We start from the raw sequence: 15,847 nt of genomic DNA on the forward strand, positions 1-15,847 counted from the left end.
CTCCTCTTTTTTGGAAGCAGTCTCCCTATGTAGACCCTATGTGGCTTTGAATTTGCTATGGAGCCTAAGCTGGCCGAGGAACTACCAATTATCTCTTGCCTCTGCCTTTTTGAGTGTTAGCATTACAGGGGGTGCCACCAGGCCTGGCGGCATTTTATTTTATCTTTAAGTCAAGATTACAAGGACCAGAATTTATAGGCTTCCAGAGGTTTTAAAATTTTTTTGTTGCATTTATCTGTGTGTGTGTGTGTGTGTGTGCGTGCATGTGCTTGTGTGTGCACTTGCTGTGTGTGTGTGTGCGTGTGTGTGCGTGCATGTGCTTGTGTGTGCACTTGCTGTGTGTGTGTATGTGTGTGTGTGTGTGCGTGCATGTGCTTGTGTGTGCACTTGCATGTGCGTGCCATGGTGTGTATGTGAAGGTCAAGTGACAACTCTCTTTCTCTTCTTCCATGGCTCTGGTTCCAGAGTTCTGAAACTGCCTGTGTAAGTGCCTCTCTTGGTGCCACGGAGAAGAGCAGGCTAGCTGAGTGGAAAGGTACCCACTGGAATACTACCATAGTTAAGCCTTCAGTAGTACAGTGGCGATAAGATTAACAATTGGCTGCATGGTACTTGGCTCCTTTAAGGCAATAACAGAAGAGGTAACTGGCAGGCAGTGAGGCAGACTCATATCCAAGCAGATGGAGCCCAGTTGTGGTCAGTCCCCGGGGCAGGCAGTCTCAAGCCCGCCCTGTAAGGTTAGCCACAGCCTGCCTCTAAGCGATAGCCATCAGAGAAGGATGCTCATTTCATCTTGCCTATATCACTTCAAGCTTCTCACGCCTCCCACCCTGAACTCTCTCTCCCTCCCTCCCTGCCCAGGGCCATCTTCCTCATGCCTGCTTCTTACTGCCTGGACTGCTTCCAAGATAAAGGGCTCACTTTTCAGTTCTTTGTCATGAGCCTTCTTGGGTCAGGGCCAGCCTGGTTTTCTTTTACATCATCTCTACTCCCAAGCTGCTGTAAGCTCCTGGGAGTATTACACCTTCAGTTCCTTAGATTTCCCTGCTCTGCTGGGATCCTTCAGTTCCTGTCCAGACCCACCTTTCCAGGTGAGCACCTATTTAGAGAAATGCATTGTTTGGCCAACTACTTGTGTAGTTCCCACCGCAACCCTACAAATCCTTCTTTCTGGAAGAGGAGGAATCCTGTCAGAGATAATTTTCTGGCTTGCTTATGAAGGTGGAAAAGTAGGCTTACTTTATATGCCTGCGTTCTCAAGGGTATGCTAGTAACCAGAGCTAAATGGAAATGCCTAGTACTGACAGTAACAACTGTTTGTGTGCTGGATTCTAAGTTTTCACAACTGCCTGGTGAAGGATATGGTGTCATCCAGTATTGCAGGTAAAAAAATGAAGACCTCCATAGTTACCGGAGTACACAGCTGGCTACCAGGCAGAGGCAGGGCTGCGTGCCAGACCACCTGCCTGCAGAGCTCACTATCTGCTCCGCGCACTGCTCTGCTGACTACTTCTGAGACACGCCTGCTCCTGCTCTGATTCTTGTGCTTGTGAGTCAGGATGGAGCCCATGCAAATCCCAGCATACTGCTGGCATGGAGTGGACGGCCATTCATTTGAAGCTTACTGGATGAGACTTCATTCCCCTGTGCTTACCACATCAGAAGGATAAAACGCTTATCCATCTCTCATTTGTCCTTTAGCTCTTCATATGCGTTCCATAGATTAGCACTTCATTCGTCTCCTCCTTCCATAGATGAAGTGGCTGGGACATAAAGATCCACTTAAGGGAGTTAACTTTGAAGGTTCTGGTTTCATTGAAGGTGGGTTGTCAGACATGAAACTCTGAGCTGTTCAGAACTGGTTCTGATTAGCACATTGGGAAACAACTTAGAATTTTACATCTGATAGTCATAGTGCCTTTAGCTTGGCATGCAGTGCAGGTGAGCCTTTGTCAGAAAGAAAGAGGCCACTTCAGTTAATCATGCAACTGTGAGGCTAGGCCTTACCCTGTTATCTCTGACACAGATCTGTATGATGATATACACATTTAAAAATACTTTTGTTAGGACTTAGGGGTAAGCTGAGTGGTATAGAGGGATTGCCTGGCTTGCCATGGCCCTAAGTTCAAGGTTCAATCCACAACACTACTAGAAAACGTATGCTGTCTTAGGGTTTCCTTGCTGTGAAGGGACAACATGACCATGGCAAAGTATTAGAAAGGAAAACATTTCATTGGAACTGGCTTGCAGCTTCAGAGGTTCAGTCCATTATCATCATGGTGGGAAGAATGGCAGTGTCCAGGCAGACGTGGTGCTGAAGGAGCCCAGAGTTCTACATCTTGATCTGCAGGCAGCAGAAGGAGACTGTGTGCCACATTGGGCATAGCTTGAGCATAGGAAACTTCAAAGCCTGCCCCCACAGTGACACGTCCTTCCACAACACCAAACCTCCTAATAGTGCCACTCCCTATGGGCCAAGCATACATATGGGGGCCATACCCATATAAGCCACCGTATATGCCAAAAGAAAAAAAAAGGAGTCGGACAGTGGGCAGTGGTGGTGCACACCTTTAATCCCAGCACTTGGGAGGCAGAGGCAGGTGAATTTCTGCTTTGGAGGCCAGCCTGGTCTACAGAGTGAGTTCCAGGACAGCCAGGACTACACAAGAAACCCTATCTCGAAAAACCAAAAAAAAAAAAAAAAAAAGAAAAAAGATCAGTAATAGTTTTTAAGATAGAGTGGAATACGCAGGAGACCGATTTTGCAAATGAGGAAACTCAAGTATATGGAAATTACAGAAGCATTTTTTTTTTTCATTTAAAGATGTGTACATTTAAATGTGGATATGTGCGTGTTGAGTACAGAGGCCTGTATGTACATCCTCAACCTAAAAATATTTTTCTTTTCCTAAAACCTAAAACAATGAAAAAAATCATTGCTTTGTATATAAAAGAACATAGTAAGTATGTACTCGGTAGTTAAAACCACTGATTATATAATTTTTATTCTATATGTTATAATTCCCATCTTATAAATGAGGGACAGTGGTGGCTTGCAGATTTAGCACCCGTCTAAGTTAATATAAGTAGATAAAGACTGGGACACAGGCTTTTCTTCCAGCCCATTTTTAGATTGGATTCCTTGAGGTGGAGTTAAAGTTGTGAGCCTGTAAGTGCTCTTAACATCTAAACCTTGTCTCCAGCCCCTTCAGCCCATTTTAAAAAATTAAAAATTAGTATTGTGATATATGTATGATGTATGTTTAGGCATGAGTACCCTGGTCTGTATGTCAAGTTTAAAAGACAGCATATGTGTAGACATGAGTACCATGGTCCATGTATGGAATTCAGAGGACAAGTTTGCGGAGTTGATTCTTTCACTCACGTTGAGTGGTTCGTCTTTTTGAAGGTTTATTTTTAAAAGTATGTGCATGCACACATGATTGCCAGTGGAGGCTAGAAGGAAGTGTTGGAACTGGAGTTACAGGCAGTGGCTGTGAGCTACCCCATGGGGTGCTGAACTCTGTCACTGACAGAGTCCCGTGCCCCCCCCCCCCCCCCAAGCTTTCTGTGGTGAGAGTTGGGTATGATGCGCTTGTTGAACTTAGAAACAAAACACTCCTCACATTGTTAAATCGCTGTGCACTGATAACTCCAGCCACTTAATTGCGCCATGGGTCACTGGTGAGCTGGTGTGTGGTTCCCAAAGCATATTATTCACCCAGTAGGTGATAACACAGATGGTGCGAGATGATACTAAAAATCTTCTTAGTTTGCTCATCTTATAGGATTCAGGTTAACCTCCTCTGTAGTGTATAAAAGCATTTAGCCTTTGGCAGGCTTCCCTTGCAAAATCCTGCCTGCCCACTGTTCTTCCACCCTTGAGTGGAGACACTCCTAAGAGTGTAAGGGATGGTGGGGGTGGGGGGCAAGAAGCATCCTTCATGCTGTGAATTAGCATGTACTTCCCTCTAAGCAGAAAAAGAACAACGGGAGCCTGGGCTGGAGGTGTGGTCTCTGTGAGCTGGGGGGCGGGGTTGCTTGCGCATGGGCAGGAGGCTCTGTTCCAACGGCTTACCTTTGCCATCTCGCGTCGCTACGGTTGGTAGGTAGTATGGTAGTAGCCCTGGGAGAGCTGTTACCTGCGCACCACCACCATGTCTAAAGAAAAATGTTCCCTTACTGGAGGCAAAGAGAAAAGAGGGGAGCTGGTCCGGAGTCTGGCATGGCAGCACCTGGTGAAACAGGAGGAGGAAGAGGCAGTGAAGAAGGAAGAAAAGGAGGAAGGGGAAGATGAGGAGGAGGAAGGCTCAGACAGTAGCTCCGATGACCCGAACCCCGAGCCCCCCTGCATGCACCCAGACCTCCTGGAGCTGGTGGTGGATCGAGAGAAGTGCCGCAAAATCCGCAGGCAGTACCGGCAGCTCATCTACACCGTGCAGCAGAACCGCGAGGACATTGTGAACACGGCCAGCGACACGCTGAGTGAGGCCCTGGAGGAAGCCAACGTGCTGTTTGACGGAGTGAGCAGAACCAGAGAGGCAGCCCTTGATGCCCAGTTCCTGGTTTTGGCCTCTGATCTGGGTAAAGAGAAGGCGAAGCAGCTAAACACCGATATGAACTTTTTTAATCCCATTGCCTTCTGCGATTTGCTGCTGTTGTTTGTGGGCTTCAATTGGGTAGAAGAGGAGTGTAAGGAATTTAGCGACTGCGATGATAGCATAGTTCTTTCCTTTTGGGGCATGTTGCACGAGGAAGCAACCTCCTGGATGCTGCAAGCCGAAACGTTCCACTTCATTTTTGGGTCATTTAAGGCAGAACGTTCTGCACGAAAGCCCCGGCTTGGATGTCACAAAAGAGCTTGCAAAATGGAAGGAAGTGGAGATATGCCTACAAAGTTGAGGAGGCTGGATGTGCATGCTAATCAGGAGACGACAGAAAAAGAAGTTGAGAGAATCTTGGGATTGCTGCAAACCTACTTTCAAAAGTACCCCGATACTCCAGTGTCATACTTTGAGTTTGTGATTGATCCAAACTCATTCTCTCGCACTGTGGAGAATATCTTCTATGTGTCTTTTATTATTAGGGATGGCTTTGCAAGAATAAGGCTTGACCAAGACAGGCTGCCAATTCTAGAGCCAACTAATGTGAGCCAGGTGGATGATGAAAGTGATTCCTATTCGTACTGCAGGAAACAAGGCGTTATATCTTTGAGTTTACAGGACTGGAAAAATATTGTCTCCACTTTTGAAATTTCAGAGGCTATGATCAAAAACTCATATTAAAGAGTTTTATTCATAGTATATCTTGAACTAACATCGAAAAATGGAATCTAAACAGAAGCACAAACTCTAGTAAACTATTTTCAAGAACAAATGAAATTGTCTACTGTGCAGTGTATTTTACTTGATAATCTAATAAGGTTGTAATCTTAAAAGTTCACTCTCATGCTTATGGGAAAGTTTTTTTGAAATTCACATGACACTCTCAGTAAGCTCCCGAGTTTCTTAGAAAGTATTAATTAGCCAACTTGCTAAACACAAAAACCAGGACTCACTGGGATACTGAATTGCTTTTTCTGACGCTGCAAAACTAAGGGCAAGGGGGCTTTTCACCAGGTCGGGGCAAGAGTGAGAACAAGACAAGAAAAGTCAGTAGTGTTCAGACTCTCAAGTCCAGGTGACGGGCTTCCTTTCAAAAAGTGGATCTCTGTATTCTGAACTTTGTTTTTGATAAATGAATTTAATAAAAGTGTGTGTGTGTACTGTAAGACTGAAGCCACTAAGTCTTGAAAGGCAGGTCCAAGTTAGACAATAGGGAAGGCATCCTGGCTTGGTTTTGAGACAGGGTCTCCTCATGGAACCCTGGCTGGCCTGGAACTCACAGTGACCTGCCTGCACCTGCCTCTGCCTCCCACCACACTGGGGGAGAAGGCATCCTAGGGAAGAAAACAAGATCAAATCTGTGCCACTGAGACGAGTCATGACCCAAGAGGCTGGGCAGATTTACAGAAAATTTACCCTTGACTATGAAGCAGGCGGGAATGTCCCTGACCTCGCCAGTGTTCAGAGGTAGACAATATTTGTCACTCCCAGTTGCAAGCCTTATCTTTGGCTAATCTTTCACCACTCAGTATCATCATGATTTTTACTAGCAGTGTCCCTCCGTGATGTTTCAACATGTAACAACTCTGATTGTCCCAATTAAACTTGCTTTAATAAACAAAAGGCCCAGGGGTTTTGCTCTGTATCTGGCCTATCTAGTGAGAATTCTCTATCCACCCACCCCTGGCCCCTGTGCCCCACGTGCCCAGTTTCTTGTGGGCCTAAGTTGGAAACAGGGTGCTGATTTGAGTACTTGGTCTGGCGTGGTAGCCTTTTGCTTCTGAGAGATTGCATCAGAGGAAGCTGTGCTGTGAATATTTTAAGTCAGGAAGGAGCTCCTGTTGCAGATATTTGTATGATTTTTTTTTTCTTTCTCTTGGTACCTTGCAGTTTTCAGAGTGTAAATCACAGATAACTGGGGTTCTGGTTTCACGATTAAGTTTTCTTAGCATGAGTCCTGAGGTAGCTTCTGCCCCCAACCTGAGTGGGGTTTCTCTGTGCGTGCAAATTATCTGATGGTCAATAGAATATTTGGTTTATGAAAATAATTCCAGAAGAACCGGTGGACATGCCCTGAATGTGAGTCTTCTGAATGTAAGTAAGTCGTTGTTGGTGGAAAGGAGCTGCCGCTCATGTGGCTAGAGGTGTTTTGTTCCGCTTATAGTAAGCTTTCCTACTAAGTCTGTAGTGGCTCAGAGGAGGGAAATCCAAAGTCTAAATGATAGCAGGATCTTTGTGTGGAGAAAGTTCATTATACCAGCAATGCATAGAGAATTCAGGAAAAAGCCCCAAACCCCTTTCCTCACATGAAGGAGTGCTAAACCTTTCCCAGCCCTGGCCACCCTTGAGGATGAAGGAGCATCCTTTGGCCTCGATGCTCCTCCTACTGGCATCTCAGCAGCGCCCTGGGGTTTCCAAAAGATGCTCTTTGGAAAGAGAATTGGGCCATAGATGAGTTGAGTTGTAGAAAAATAACCAAACTGCAGATCTGCTTGTCAACACCTTAAAATGAGAAGACTTGGTAAAAGTAGTGGGGGATCTTATGGACTTTGTTTTAAAGTTAGAACTTTACTGAGTAAAAAAGACCTCTTATGATCCATATCAGCCCTAACCTGGAAACCTCAGTTGTTGGTTTACCAAGTGAAAACCCCTCCTGCTGTAGAAGGTTTTAATCCCAATCTGGAACTCCTACCCTGCCCTGATCATTCAGTGCCCAGATAAAAGACACACAACCTTTATATTTACAGTAAGCCTTAAACAGCACAAGAGCTGGGCAGACAGATACCTACCCTGTATGCTATTAGAATGTACTTTTCCTATCAATAACCCCTAGTTATTACTTTGTTTTATCTGAGCTGCTCTTAACTCAGTTGGCCAGCCCTTGGAGCCGTGCTCTCTTGAGTTCACCTAACCTGTGTCGGCTTCTCTTCCACCTTCCTCTTCAGTTTACTCTAAAGACTTGGAGAGAAGATGCTCCCAGAGTCCTGCTTAGTTCCCAGTACTCGGTAACCACACTTCTGCTGTATCCGAAAGCATCTTTTGATGGCAGCAGGCACACATGCAGTGCATACATACACACACAGAGCACTCAACACCTAAGGAAACAGAATGGGATGAAATTAGAAAAGTGTTGTGATTAAGTGTAGTTACTAGGTATGTTATCTATATCAGAAAGAGAAAGAGATTAAATGTAAAAGATGCGAGTGTGATGTATGTGAATATGTGTACACATGTATGTACCTGCTTGTGTGTGTGTGTGTGTGTGTGTAAGTGAAAAGACAACCCCGCCTCCTTTTTGGAGAGAGAGTCTCACCATGTAGACCAGGCTGGCCTCAAGAGCTCTGTCTGCCTCTGCCTCCTGAGTGCTGAGATTAAATATGTGTGTCACCGTGAAAGCATGGCTTTTGAAAATTGGTCCGTTTACATGAGAGCCGGGGTTGTACTCAGGTCATGAGGTTTGTGCAGCAAGCACCTATACTGACTCCCATTACATTTTAATCAATTAATTTATTTGATGTGCATGGTTATTCGGAGGTCAGAGGACAACTTCTGGGCGTTGGTTTTCTACTCTTCTGTATTGGTCCCAGTGATTAATTAAGTTGAGCTTGGTGTCTGGTGTCTTTATCTGTTGCTTCATCTCACCAGTGTGGGCAAGTTTACTGTCATCGGTAGCTAGGCCTGTCTGAAACAGAAATGACATCTGACTTTAACTTTTGTGGGGATGTGATGGGATTTAACATACACTAAACACATCTAGTACAATATTTTGTCTCGTTGTGAACACTCAGTGAATCACACAGTACCACCTCTCTGTGTGTTGACATTTCTAGTGGTCTGTTTTTTCCGAGTCTTGTCCTTTTCTGCTTCCTTACCTTGTTTAGGGGGAAATCTATTGCCAACTGATTGTGATGTGCCCATTGGTAACTGATCCAATGGCTGACAGGCACCTGCTATGCCAGACACTGCACTGGGTGCAGGAGCGGAGTGGTGGAGCCCTGTCCATCCAGAAAGTGATGTAGTGTCGTGGGTGTGCTAGAGTTCCCTTCTGCTACTGTAACAAATTGCCAGACACTCGATGCCTTTAGACCACACTACCTATGGAGTCGTGGGGGTTGGCTGTCCAGCCAAAGTGGTTTTGGCTAAACTAAAATCAGCTCCTGGGGAACTGTGATTACATTTTGAGGGAGACATTGTTTAACGGGACCTGACAACCAGTTCAGTTCTTATATATGAAAGTACAGCATTCAGTTCTAGGCTCAGCCAAATGCTTCAGATGCCCACGTCTTGCCAATTACACTTCATAGATTCAGGACCCTTCGGTTGTTAAAAACCGGCTGATACAATTTGACTTTATGCTTGAACTGTAAAAGTCCATGTTCAATCCACATTCAGAATTTGGTGAAAGAGCACTGGAAACCTTTGGGAGATGGCGTGCGTGGCCCTTTAGGATGTGGGGGTGCTGGGGATGGACCTGTTCTCACTTGTCTGCTTAGGTGTCACAAAAGGCTGGCTCCAGGGGCAAGAGGTTTGTATTGTTCTCCCCATCTGCCCCAAGAACATGCACTTAAAAGGAATTTGAGATGATAACAGTTCATCTTTTAAGTCAGTAAATTTTTATTTCTGGGCTTTCAAATGTGATTCCTTTGTTGTCCATCGAGGTCACTGAAGTTCAAGATTTCTAAAATAGCTTTTTCCTCAAAGAACAAATGCTTAGTCTAGTTGTGTAACCACCAGCCTATAGCCCTCTGATTCTTTTATCTGAGCGAATAAAAGTATTTGTGACAACTTCAGAGTTCTGCAGAGTTCTCCTTGGAAAATCTTTTGCATCCAGTGTCTTCAGACAGCTTACTTTAGGCTAGATATGCCTCTGCTTGCTGACATTGATCTGTCTCTGAAGAATGAGTTCAGATTCACTCACTCCTCTGACATCCAGAATGCTGTGGGTCTGTCTGTCTGTCTGTCTGTCTGTCTGGGATGTGCCACTGTGCTCTGATGCAAGCAACCGTGGGCAGCAAGATGGGGATCGTGATTGGAGCCATGTCCTACATCACGGGATACTCATCCAGTGAATGGAAGTGGGAATGCTGCTGTTTCCTCTCCGTTCTCTTATTACCTGTGCTTGAAAATGCTGGCCCACTACCAGCAACATCTCTTTGTGCCATCTTCTGCGTCCATAGGCTTGTCTGTCACACACAGCTTATGCTCAGCCATGGTTCTGGGATGCAGGCGAGGATTGATTTTTGTGCCTGTGTTTCTATGCTTCTGTCCGCCGTGTGAAGAAAAGCACACAAGTGCGACGAGTTATTTTTACCTCATGTGTATGGGTGTTTGTCTGCATGTGGGTCTCCACCGCTTGTGTGCCCAGTGACTTTTGAGTTTTAGGCAATGATGAGCTGCTGTGTGGGTGCTTGGGAATTGAACAGGGGTCCTCTGGAATAGCAGCTAGTGGTTTTTTTTTTTGTTTTGTTTTTTTGTTGTTGTTTTTACCATTGAGCCATACCTGTGCCCCTTATTTAAAGGAGGTGTATATGCACGCATGATAATGCTGGTGTTTGGGAACCAGAGTCTGCAAGAACAACGAGCTCAACAGCTGATTTACTGCCTCAGCCTCACGGTGGTGGTGGTGGTTATTATTTTAAGAACATCTGTTTAAGTTTTTTTGTTTACCCTTTAAAACCAACAGATTGCATGCTCTTGGCCACTCCCTGGGGAGGAGTCACACTGGTTATCTGACTACTCCTGTGATCTGAGTGGATGTTACTACCAGCTTGTTTCCCCCCACAGTGCCCTGCATTGAAGGAGAAGCCCTGGTCACCATGCCAGTTGATGACTGCTGGCTGTACTTCCCAGCTTCTCGAGGTAGAACCTTTGTGCAGACTGTCTGGGTGGCACCCACTTGCCCCAACTGTTGCTGGTTTCCAGGTTTTCTCCCTCCAGTCCCCCGGCCACCACATGTGCCCCGTGTGCTGCTGAGGGGCCCTCGTGGGGCTGTGCTTCCTGCTTCACGTCCCTCCAAGACACTCCCCTCCTCATCCCAGACGCCCTGTCCTACTGACCCCTGTATCTGCCCTCCACCCTCCACACCTGATAGTAGGCAGGAAAAAAATACGCAATCTGAGCTGGTAAGTTCATGGCTTTTTAGATTTTAAAGGTAAAGCTGGATTTTAAAAAATCTTTTTACTGTGCTTGCTAACTTTTCTGTCATTACCCTCATTAGCCCAGGGCTTTATTATAAAGTAACAATGTGTGTAATGCTAAAACAGTGCTCTAACCCAGTGCAGACTGTAGCTAGCTATAGAGAGAGTTCCGTGTGTCCTGCCTGTTTAAAATCTCTTGCAAGGGCTGGGTACAGTACACGTATGGGTTTGAAGTTGAACCTGGCGGCTCACACCTTTAGTTCCTGTGTTTGGGAGGCAGAGCCAGGTCTATATACTGGGTTCCAGGTCAGCCAAAGTTTCATAGTAAGACACTTGTCTCAAAAACAAAAAAAAACCCTGGACCTATAAAGTACCTTGTAGAGGCATAGACTTCTAAGTTTATCTGTAGATCAATACTGGTTGGTGATTTTTCTGCAATTTTAGATTTTGCCTTTCAACTACACAATGTAATAAAGTCTTGATTACTCCGCCAACTGTATAACTGCTGTCTTAACATTATTGTGTTTGTTGTGTTAACCAGACTTAGCTTACGACTTAGCCCACTGATCTGTCTTTGACAAGGTAAAGGTGATTGCTAAATTGTATTGCTGACACTATTAAAGCCACGCCGAACAGTTCCATCTAATAGCCTCAGGTTGTGTAACTGGGAGAATTTCAGTAGAAGTTCTGTGTTTCTGTGATTTATTTTCCTCAGAGTGAGGGAAACCTGACTTAAAACCTAGTTTAAAAACTCTAGGAAGGGGGGCTGGTGAGATGGCTCAGCAGACAAAGGTGCCTGTTACCAAGGTGATAAACTGACTCCGCAATTTCCCTCTGATTTGTACAACCGTGCTATGGCAGGTGTCCCTCCCTATAGACAAACAGACAGATTTAAAAAATCAGGTAAGGGGAAAAAGTTCCTGGGTGGTCAGTATGAAAATATCACAGTGAAAACCATTATGTATAATTAATATGGGCCTGCTAAATACTAAATTCTGGGAGAGAGCGTTATCAAACTTAGGTTAGCTGTAAGTCAGTTTGGATGGGCTGTCTGTGTAGAATGTCTAACACTTGAGAGTGGGGAGCAGGCATGGGAAAAGATGCTGGGATGCAGTTCTCTTTGATAATGGCCTAGATGTGAAGCAGTATTGGTTTGCCTTCAGCAAGCCTGGGTGTTTCTGCACACAGCTGAAGTGGGAGTCTACATTTCCACTTTGATTTCCTCATGGCCTTTGATTGCCTTGAAAGAAAGATGGCCCAGCACTTTCGGGCATTGCTGCTCTTCAGTTACATTCTTTTCATTTCTGTTGTTTTCCCTGCAGCCGAACAAAAAAGGCCAACTTCAAAAGCTGCCAACAATGAATGGCTCCAAAGATCCCCCTGGGTCCTATGACTTCGACCTGATCATCATTGGAGGAGGCTCAGGAGGACTGGCAGCAGCTAAGGCAAGACTATCTGCTGGTGACATTAGGGTGCAGTACCCTCTCCCCAGGCAGCTCTCTGCATCCTCTGCATTTGTCCATCCAGGCTCGTGTGTTTATTCTGTTAACTTTGACAGGGGGTACAAAGACACAACTCTGTAGGTCACTTTTCCGGACTGAGGAGTTTCCTCTCCATGTAGAAGTTCAGAGCCCAGCAATTTAGGGCACACTTGGTGTGGATGGCCCTCAGGCCTGCCAGCCTTGCCAGCACGACTTTTACAAAGGGGAAAGTGGTTACAGTCCTTCAAGTTTTGGCCTCCATCAGCCAGTGACGGTGAAGTCTCCCAGTTGTCTCCGCAGTAGCACCCGGCGGGTCACTGTCTCAGTGGCATGCTTGAAGGACACACAGCCTCTGTCCTTGCTCTCCAGTAACCTTTGCAGGTCCAGTGGCTAGTATACCACGCTTCCTCTGTGAGAAAGAAATAGTCTCTACAAGAAAGACAATTTCAGAAAAAGAAAACAACCCCCCTCCCATATAGATATGAGGTAAACTCAGCAGTTCCTTTAACTGTGTCGCCTCACAGGGTACAGGGTAAGACACTCAGATGGCCTTACCAGGTGCTTATTATCACGATTTGTGCTGTGTCTGTTGATGTTCAAGGGGAACCATGCAGGAGTTAGCCAGGTCTGGCCAGCTGTTGGAAACAGTTTTGCAGCTGTAATCTGTATAATCGTTGATGTTGTCAGTGTTTTGGCTTTTGCCGTAGAGCTGAGCTAAGTGAGTGAGTGAGGTTCCCAGACTTCGATCTGTGATTGGCTGTACCTCAGGCTCTAGAGCATAATAAAAATAGTGTGGGTGCTAGCCCTCCTTTCCACGCTCTTGCTGGCTCATTTGAGTACTTTGTTTCCCAGGAGGCAGCCAAATTTGACAAGAAAGTGCTGGTCTTGGATTTTGTCACACCGACTCCTCTTGGGACCAGATGGGGTGAGTTTTTGAGATCTGCACGAGTGCTTTCCCCTGGTGGTGATGCCGATGGCTCCGAAAAGCTGACTTAAAAACGACAAAGCCCAGCTCTCCCGTGTGAACCGAGTTAAAGGGATCCAGTTCAGTGCTGTAGATTTAGGTTCAGCAGAACCCTTGACCGCAAGCTGACTTCCAGGGCCACCTTTGCATAATCTGTTACCCGGGAGAGTTGATGCTTTCTTCGAATCCCCCTGCATTCAGATCGTTAAGAAGGGCAGCAGTGGTCATCTGAGTCCTGCTGACTTGCGTGTTGCCTGCTCATTCATTGACTGTGTATCAGTGACTTGTGAGCCAGGAGCATGGGGCTGAGGCAGTGAACTCAGTGGAAGATGTTCCTGCCCCTGTGGAATGTACGCTTTAGTGGGAAACAGAAGTAAGAACTTGGCTCATGGTGGTGAGTGGTACGGAAAGAAGGACCTCCTGGGTAGAGGAGGGCTTTAGCTCTACAGAGTTCTAAGCCAGGGTTTCTGAAGAGATGCCCACTAGAGGCGCTGCAGGAGAGAATGGTGCAGACGTGCTAAAGGCTGAAGCAGACCTTGTAGGCAGTACTTGATAGCATGCCCACAGAGTAGACTCAGGCCCCGAGGCGAGGCTGTAAGAGTCCTCTGTTGTAGAGCTGGGTCGTCAGAGCTGGGTGTGCCAAGAAGTAAAAGTGGAGAGAAAGAGGCAGGTCAAACTGTACGGCACTTTACAGGCCACGGTGAGGACTTTGGACCAATGAAGGCAGATAATGAGGGCCTGTGAGGAGTTAGAGGCAAGAGAAATGATTATTAGTGCATTTTTACAAAGAGCACTCGCTGCTCACATTAGCTAGGTGGTGGCAGTCCAGCCAGATAAGACTGCAGCGCAGTCTGTGAGCTCACGTATCCTCAAGTGACTAAGTGTCACTCTGTTCCTGGTGCTGCGTTCAGTCCCTGACCTGTGGAGTTTAGACTTCATGGTGACACTGGTATTTTCAGAGGACAGGCCTTGAACTGTGAGCTCTGGAGCCACCTCCCTCCTCCCTGCCTGAGTTTCGTTCTAATAGAAAGCAGTGATCTCGATGGTCTTAGCGATTACTATTTTGGGAGAGAGGAGTTGTAACATGAGAATTCCTTGGAGAGTCAGGGAAAACTATAGGCTGCTTCCCCCAAAATTCACATAAGCATCAAATTTTATACATATTTTCAGACCTGTATCTAACTACGCTTAATATAGCAACCTCTTCACCATTTCTGCATGTAGATCCAGTAGCAGGTATAGGGTTCTGCACAGAGTACAATTTCGATGTTTGCATCACTATTGGTCATTTCTGAATCTGGAGGAAGTTATAGAAATTGTGGAAATGTGTCTGTTTCACAGTGACTACTTTGTTCTGTACATTAGGCTCCGTGACCTTAGAAACACTATGGCGCTTGCTACATTAGACTAATAATGGTGATGGTGGTGATGGTGATGATGATGTCATCGTCGTTTCATTACATCTTAATACTCTTTGGCTTCTTTGAAGGCCCTGCAGCGGGCTGTGAACTGACCTCTCTGTTGTTGCAGGTCTCGGAGGAACGTGTGTGAATGTGGGTTGCATACCTAAGAAGCTGATGCACCAGGCAGCTTTGCTCGGACAAGCTCTGAAAGACTCGCGCAACTATGGCTGGAAAGTCGAAGACACAGGTGTGGGGGAAGAGGAGGGGCTCAAAAGCTGTGTGGTCTTGGCAGTGTGCAGTCTACACATACCTGGACCTAGACGAGGTCCGCCTATCCCTAGTCAGCCCGGATCAGCCCCAGGGCTACCAGTTGTCCGGTCTGAGAAACGCTTCTTGAGCTCACAGGGTGTTGTGACCCGCACTCAGGGCTGTGGGCAATATTGAGTCGAATGTATTTATTGCACATGAGTTCGAATCATTGGCTTGGGGGCATTACCTGACAGCTGCACCACTGTGACTAGAGTGACTTACCTGGATGTCAGGCTTGCCTCTTGTCACTTGCTAGCATTGTGACAAGTCCGCCACCCACTGATTTACTTACAGTACAGTGCTTTAGTTTGAAAGAAAGCAATCAAAACCAAACTCAACCCACATAGGAATAGATATTGGTAAGATATTGGTAACTACTATAGGTGATTGGCATGTGGGGGCAGGGTGTGTACTGTCCTTTTCCGTTCCTGGTGGACAGTGAGTTCTGCTCTTCTGGTGAACAGAGGCCAGCCAGGTAGGCTTTTCCAGGCTCCCTCCAGCAGCCCTGCCCCCAGCCACCTTGGCTCCACAGCCCCTAAAGTGAGCGTCTCATTTAAAAGTTGTAACGTTTCCTGATGTGTGCACCAAGTGCCTGTAGTTTATTCGCTACAAAGCCACAGGCTAACTATTGTGCAGTCCTGCTAATTCAGGACACAGACCTAAGGACCATGAGCCTGGTTCCATCCTGTGCTCAGTGGCCAGCTCCTTGATCAGTGTGTTAGAAGCTTCATTTTCATGAGAGAGACCTGTGTTGTTTCCTCCTCTGCCATAACCTCCCTGGGACTTGTCTTCCTGTCTCTCCTGAGTGTATTTGACCTGTGTCCTGTTTTCTTCAAGTTGTTAGTAACAGTGATTAACCAGTGACTAAAGGTAGATGTTGGTGGTAGCAGTTGTTTTTTTGGGGTGGGGTGGGGGCGTAGGGTGGGGAAGACAAGGTTTCTCTGTGTAG

The 15,847-nt window shown here is 46.2% G+C and overlaps 2 protein-coding genes across 5 annotated transcripts in view; both read left to right on the forward strand.

Moving 5' to 3' along the window:
- The window catches only part of Txnrd1 (thioredoxin reductase 1), a 63,774-nt gene that overhangs the window by 28,599 nt on the left and 19,328 nt on the right, over positions 1-15,847 (forward strand). For 3 of the 4 annotated variants that reach the window (NM_001042513.1, NM_015762.2, NM_001042514.1), the window contains 3 exons: positions 12,064-12,186; positions 13,075-13,147; positions 14,717-14,836. In NM_001042513.1, coding sequence (NP_001035978.1) covers positions 12,100-12,186; positions 13,075-13,147; positions 14,717-14,836 — 280 coding nt within the window. In that variant the 5' untranslated portion in view covers positions 12,064-12,099. Of the gene's footprint in view, positions 1-10,388; positions 10,727-12,063; positions 12,187-13,074; positions 13,148-14,716; positions 14,837-15,847 lie in introns of all 4 variants that reach the window. The other variant, NM_001042523.1, reaches the window with a different exon arrangement.
- Positions 4,077-5,381, forward strand: Eid3 (EP300 interacting inhibitor of differentiation 3). The gene has a single exon (NM_025499.2). It carries the CDS (start codon positions 4,158-4,160, stop codon positions 5,283-5,285), a length of 1,128 nt encoding a protein of 375 aa, NP_079775.2. The 5' UTR covers positions 4,077-4,157; the 3' UTR covers positions 5,286-5,381.

This window comes from Mus musculus, chromosome 10, assembly GCF_000001635.26.
Source record: "Mus musculus strain C57BL/6J chromosome 10, GRCm38.p6 C57BL/6J".
NCBI lineage: Eukaryota > Metazoa > Chordata > Mammalia > Rodentia > Muridae > Mus > Mus musculus.